This window comes from Corythoichthys intestinalis, chromosome 2 (genome assembly GCF_030265065.1).
Source record: "Corythoichthys intestinalis isolate RoL2023-P3 chromosome 2, ASM3026506v1, whole genome shotgun sequence".
In the NCBI taxonomy this organism is placed as follows: Eukaryota; Metazoa; Chordata; class Actinopteri; order Syngnathiformes; family Syngnathidae; genus Corythoichthys; species Corythoichthys intestinalis.
This window is the reverse complement of record NC_080396.1, coordinates 55,185,379-55,191,519: the sequence shown is the minus strand read 5'-3', so window position 1 is coordinate 55,191,519 and position 6,141 is coordinate 55,185,379. Positions and strand designations below refer to the sequence as shown.

The following is a 6,141-nucleotide window of genomic DNA, read 5'->3' as shown; positions in this document are numbered from 1 at the left end:
ATTGATGATTTTTGCCAAACTGTTTGGGTGTGCGCTAGTCCTCATAGGAAACACAGTCTTCCACTACAACTTTCGTCCAAATTGACCAACACTGAAACGTTACCAAGTGTTGCTTTAAATCAATACCCAGTAACAAAATGTCTGAAAGCCTTAGCCAGATTATTGAGTCAAATGTAGCCACTGTGTATAATTAAGTTTACATTCGGCTATAGTGTAAGCAATATGCACAGCTCTCACAAATGATACATTTCAAAGCTTAAATTGTACCAATATCAACTAATGTATTCTCCTCTTTACTCTTTCTCTTGCAGACCAGAGGTAAGTTATAACTTTCAGTAAAAACAATTAAGGCAATTCAATAACCATCAACATGACCAAAAACACTAATTCAGAAAATTAATTCCAACATATCATGTTATTCATCTAGAGAAAACCAAAGATTTCAGCTTCAAGGAAGCTTATGCTTAAGGTGAGACGAATGAAAATTATCATTATTTTTGACCACATGTGGGCAGCAGATATCAGATTTTTTGACTCATGGATTTTTTTTGTTTGTTTTAAGAGTCTGATGGTTGCAAAGGCCAAGGATGAACTAGAGCAGGAGATCCTTGAAAAAGAGCGAGAGAAACAGAGGTACTTGGCAGAGAGAGCTCCATCACTCAACATCAGCCACATGAGTGTAGCACAGTTACAGGTACGATGTGCTTGGACCAAGTTTAATGGCCCCTGAGTTGTTCAAAACAAGCAGAAGTGCCATTTTTTATAACAGACAGTTGATACCAGGCTGAAAGCATCCCAAATATACAGTAGTTTACTTGTGATCTACATGTAGGATCTGTGCCGAGAGCTCCACTCCAAAATTGATGAGGTAGATGAGGAGCGATATGACATCGAGGCCAAAGTGATGCTCAACACACGTGAGGTGTATCATGCTCTAAACATAAAATGTCATGTTGCACATCACATTTACAAACAATATGAATTAACTCTTATTTGGTGTCCCCGCTCCAGATTAAAGATCTGAGCATCAAGGTGTTAGACCTCAGGGGCAAATTCAAAAGGCCCACTCTTCGCCGGGTTCGCGTGTCTGCGGACGCCATCCTTCGCTCATTGCTGGGATCAAAGCATAAAGTCTCTATGGACCTCCGAGCAAACCTAAAGTCTGTCAAGAAAGAGGACACAGAGAAGGTGTGTGCACTGTGCTGTGAAAATGTCACACAGCAACAAGAACGTCGATCTGAAGTATGTTAAAGGAGGCCGTTAAAATTGTGAAAAATCAATCCATCCTTTTCACTTTCAAACCCAGTGGGTGTGTATGTAAGGCACTCAAATGTTCAATATTATTTTTATGATGGGAAAAATGGATCCTACTTTGCCTAGCATCGTTTTTTACACCTTTGTATAACTCCATTTCGCCTTACATGCGCATACTCATGGATTACATTCACTCTCATTGATGCTGACAGTATTTTTGTCAATTTATTTAACAAATTGTCTAGTCAGAACCAAAGTTGCCTTTGAAGGTTTAATTAGAACGGCAACATACAAATGCAAGTCTTAGACACAGCTGCATACACCTTGTATTGAGGAAGGCATTTTGACCCATATTCGCTTAGGTTAAGAGTAGAGCTGTCCCGACTAGTCGACGTTGTCGACGTCGCCGATGACATAAATGCGTCCACAGGCAAAACATACCGTCGACGGGTAATGATGGGATAAAAAAAGTTACATGCGGATAAAGTTTAGAATGGCGGGCGCTCGCGACACAAGCGGTTGTTACTGGCACCCCCAAGGTGGCCGCTGTTATTTCAATGTGACCGGCGTTGTCAGATTGAGCAAAGAGGAAGAAAGTGGGCAAGCGAGCGAGATCAGTGAGTTGGAAAAGTGCACGGGTAGCGCAGAGTTGAGTAGCTGCGTCCCCCACGTTTTTGTTTTGGTCAATAAAAGTATCCATAAAGAGCCACTGACGCCTCTCGGTGTTTTTATGCACGCCGCCGCCTTCCTAAGGAGGAAATCTGACGAACCTGAACGAACCGACGACAAGAGCCAATTGAATCGCCGGTTCACTCCTCACTATGGCGAGGAGTTGAAAACACTGCCAAATTCCAAAAAGGGCAGAATTGCAAACACGTGAAAGCGGCATAAAGCCAAAAAAGCGGACCAGAATAGCCAGAGTCTGGAATTATTTCAAGGAAAATATGGAGGGTGCCACTTTGTGCACTCTTTGCTAAGCTGAGCTCGCATACCACGGTAGCACGTCGGCTATGAACGAACACTTGAAGCGCCGTCACCCAAGTGTAATTTTCGAAGACAACAAGCTAGCGCATTGTAAGTCCATACAACTTTCTAACGATTCTTTTTTAAATGGAAGTTGCCTTTACGTGCGTCCTATCAACGTGCATTTTTATTTAATAAAAATAATTAATATATAATATAATTATTAGGGCTGTCAAAATTATCGCGTTAACGGGCGGTAATTAATTTTTTAAATTAATCACGTTAAAATATTTGACGCAATTAACGCACATGCCCCGTTCAAACATTAAAATGACAGCACAGTGAAATGTGTACTTGTTGTGTTTTTCGGAGTTTTGTCACCCTCTGCTTGCGCTTGGGTGCGACTGATTTTATAGGCTTCAGCACCCATGAGCATTGTATAAGTAATTATTGGCATCAACAATGGCGGGCTACTAGTTTATTTTTTGATTGAAAATTTTACAAATTTTATTAAAACGAAAACATTAAGAGGGGTTTTAATATAAAATTTCTATAACTTGTACTAACATTTATTTTTTTAGAACTACAAGTCTTTCTATCCATGGATCACTTTAACAGAATGTTAATAATGGTAATGCTATCTTGTTGATTTATTGTTATAATTAATACAGTACTTATGTACCGTATGTTGAATGTATATATCCATCTTGTGTCTCATCTCTCCATTCCAACAATAATTTACAGAAAAATATGGCATATTTTAATGATGGTTTGAATTGGGATTAATTGCGATTAATTAATTTTTAAATTGTAATTAACTCGATTAAAAAATTTTATCGTTTGACACCCCTAGTTTTAATATAAAATTTCTATAACTTGTACTAACATTTATCTTTTAAGAACTACAAGTCTTTCTATCCATGGATCACTTTAACAGGATGGTAATAATGGTAATGCCATCTTGTTGATTTATTGTTATAATAAACAAATACAGTACTTATGTAACGTATGTTGAATGTATATATCCATCTTGTGTCTCATCTTTCCATTCCAACAATAATTTACAGAAAAATATGGCATATTTTATAGATGGTTTGAATTGGGATTATTGCGATTAATTACGATTAATTAATTTTTAAGCTGTAATTAACTCGATTAACAATTTTAATCGTTTGACACCCCTAATAATTATATAATATTTTTTTTAATCTATTTTCAGGTTAAAACAAACAAAAGTTGAACAGTTTTTCCCATCCCCCAAAAATGCGGATGCACACCAGAAAAAGCATCTGAACTCACACAAATTATTCTGAAAATGGTTGTCCGGGACATTGCAATTCATTTTAACATTTAGAACAATATAGACAATGACATACCACAAAAAGAGTAAGAATTGTTTTGACTCCTGTTAAAGAGGTGAAGTCACAGTGTTTCCGTTTACATTTTTTTGCACTAGTTAATGCCAGCAGCATTTGACCTCATTGTTTGTGATTTATTATTGGTATTTATGATATTTATTCATACGTTAATAAAGAATTTAGGTGTTCCAAAATGTTTTTGTGAATTAATAAGCTTGAACAAAAATGTCATTATTAAAGTAGTAAAAATAAATAAATATAGTCGGCTGACTAATCGGGAGGAAATTAGTCGTTTGGGACAGCCCTAGTTAAGAGCTTCCCAGTGTTACCTTTCCCTCATGAGAAAATACAACAGAGCGTACTACCTACTAATAAATAATAAAATAATACTGTATATTATTTTTTTCTAACACAACAGACAAGAACTCCATATTAACTTGGAAGACTGGCAATGATCAATTTAAAGGATCTTTAAAAACAAAGCCCGTTGATGCATATGTTTGATTTATGAGAATCACAGCAAGTATGAAGCTAAATAGGTACTGCATAACATGAAATGTATGTGTGTGGTTAGGGTTAGCTGTGGGCCAGTGAGCAGCTGCGACTCTGTGTGTAAGAACAGAATCCAGGACAATAATACAATTGTACACAGAAGGAACCCCCTTGTAATTATTTACTTTTCAGTGTGTGTGTATTAGCTAATACATTGGCATATCCAGGTAATGTAAATCATCCCACTGTTGTCATGAATGGAGAAAGAAATTTATCAATCTTTTCTCTACTCTGCAGAAAAGACCAGTGGAGGACAGTGACTGGAGGAAAAATGTGGAGGCCATGTCAGGAATGGAGGGAAGAAAGAAGATGTTTGATGCTGCTAAGGGTTCTGCCCAGTGAAGGCACAACATGAATGCATCTTGTTCTCACCATCAATTAGAGCTACTTCCATGAATTCAAGACAATGTCCGTTACCTCTCAGCTGCTGTAACCTAATATGCTTCATACTGTAAGACTATACTACTGCTTATCTTTGTGACTTCTATTGTCACTTTATATGAACAGTATTTGAAAACAGCCGCGCAGTTGATTAGTAACAAAACTTGCAACCTAATAAAATCTGGTTTCTTTTTGATGCTTTATGTTGCATAACATTATTGAAGGTATTATTCAGATAAAAGCCTCGACTGGATTTAGTTTCACTTTCCAGGTCAGCGGTCTTGTGCATTGACAGTACTCCACACATGTACTTTCACCTCAAGCACCACATTTGTGTTCTCTGAGACTCCGTTGTACATCAGCTACAGTGGCAGATGCTGGTCTTTCAGTGAGGGGAAACTCAAAGTGTGTCCGCCTCTGAGTGCTTTGTGACGGTGGAGGGGCTTAGCGGCACCCACTGCTCAGTCAGGACAGAAAGTGCAGAGCTCAACTCAATGATTTTATACTCGTAAGCGCTGCATCACATTTATTCCATAGGCGAGCCCCAATGTTCGTAATCGAGATTGTAATCGTTCGTAATCAATAATTAGGAAAGTCTTCAGTTCAACTCAGAACAACAGAATGAAAATTGAAAAATGCTCCCACGGACGTTTCCAGCCCAATGTCGCTGATTCGCTCATTTCGCTGTCAATCAAAAAAGGATTCAGCCTCAGGTAGCTCATTCAATCATCATGCCTAAAGTGCGTAGTCCAGGTCGGCCAAGCTCCGCTCACTGTCCATAGACACCCCCCCAGAGACGCTGAGCATCCGATGGGCGGGAATAAACCCGGCCTCTAGCCAATGACTTGTCTCGTTTCGCTGGAGTTGAACAATGTACTTTCAACTAGCTAGTTGTCTATTTATCCAGACTGACCAAGGCAAAACATTTGATTGTACCCAGGTGATTTACCAAATTCAACCATAACAAGTTTAGCAATGCTGTTCTACTGCAATCATGCAGGTGGCAACATTACAAATGAGCAAACCATTTTTATGACAGCTCCGTCTGCTGGAACTGGAACTCACAAATATTTACATCTCAATTCTATTTAGATCTGCACAAAAATTTCATTTAATGCTGCATTTCTAAAATTATAAAATAATGAAATGAAATTGAAATGTCTTACATAATACATCACTTCTTAAATTCACATTTCAGCTGTTTGAACTATCATCTGTACATATGGCTGTTATGCAGGGATGAAAGTGGGCCAGAATGATCCAGAACACAGTTCCGGCATTAGATTTGGGGCTGGAACAGAGCAGAATGGTGCTTTGTTCCCGAAAATGTGATGGCAACTGTCAAAACCCTATGTAAAAAAAGAAAAAAAACTGCCAGGCTGCCACACACGCATCTCATCTCCAAGAGGAGAACAATCTAGCAACATCTGATTTACATACACAAGTGTTAATAACCAGCATAATGAAGTGCTTTGTGGAGTCATCCGTTTCCTCCGATATTTATTATTTATTCAAGCATTCCCAGGCTGTTGCAGTTACACTGCTGGCCAAAAGTATTGGCACCCATGCAATTCTGTCAGATACTGTAATGCTCTATTTCTCCCAGAAAATGATTGCAATTACAAAGGCTTTG

At 38.3% G+C, this 6,141-nt stretch overlaps 1 protein-coding gene across 1 annotated transcript; it reads left to right on the top strand.

Moving 5' to 3' along the window:
* The first annotated feature begins 213 nt into the window (after positions 1-213).
* Positions 214-4,704, top strand: tnni1a (troponin I type 1a (skeletal, slow)). Its single transcript, XM_057826986.1, has 6 exons — positions 214-318; positions 428-469; positions 563-694; positions 833-922; positions 1,012-1,188; positions 4,365-4,704. The coding sequence occupies exons 1-6, from the start codon at positions 280-282 to the stop codon at positions 4,467-4,469; spliced, it is 585 nt and encodes a 194-aa protein (XP_057682969.1). The 5' UTR covers positions 214-279; the 3' UTR covers positions 4,470-4,704.
* Positions 4,705-6,141: the final 1,437 nt, after the last annotated feature.

What these genes read in the sequence shown, in the direction of transcription:
- tnni1a (XM_057826986.1), top strand. Translation starts at nt 280, where the DNA reads ATGTATTCTCCTCTTTACTCTTTCTCTTGCAGACCAGAG. An exon ending in CAAGGAAGCTTATGCTTAAG is followed by an intron (nt 470 to 562) that starts GTGAGACGAATG and finishes GTTTGTTTTAAG; the next exon opens with AGTCTGATGGTTGCAAAGGC. An exon ending in TGAGTGTAGCACAGTTACAG is followed by an intron (nt 695 to 832) that starts GTACGATGTGCT and finishes ATCTACATGTAG; the next exon opens with GATCTGTGCCGAGAGCTCCA.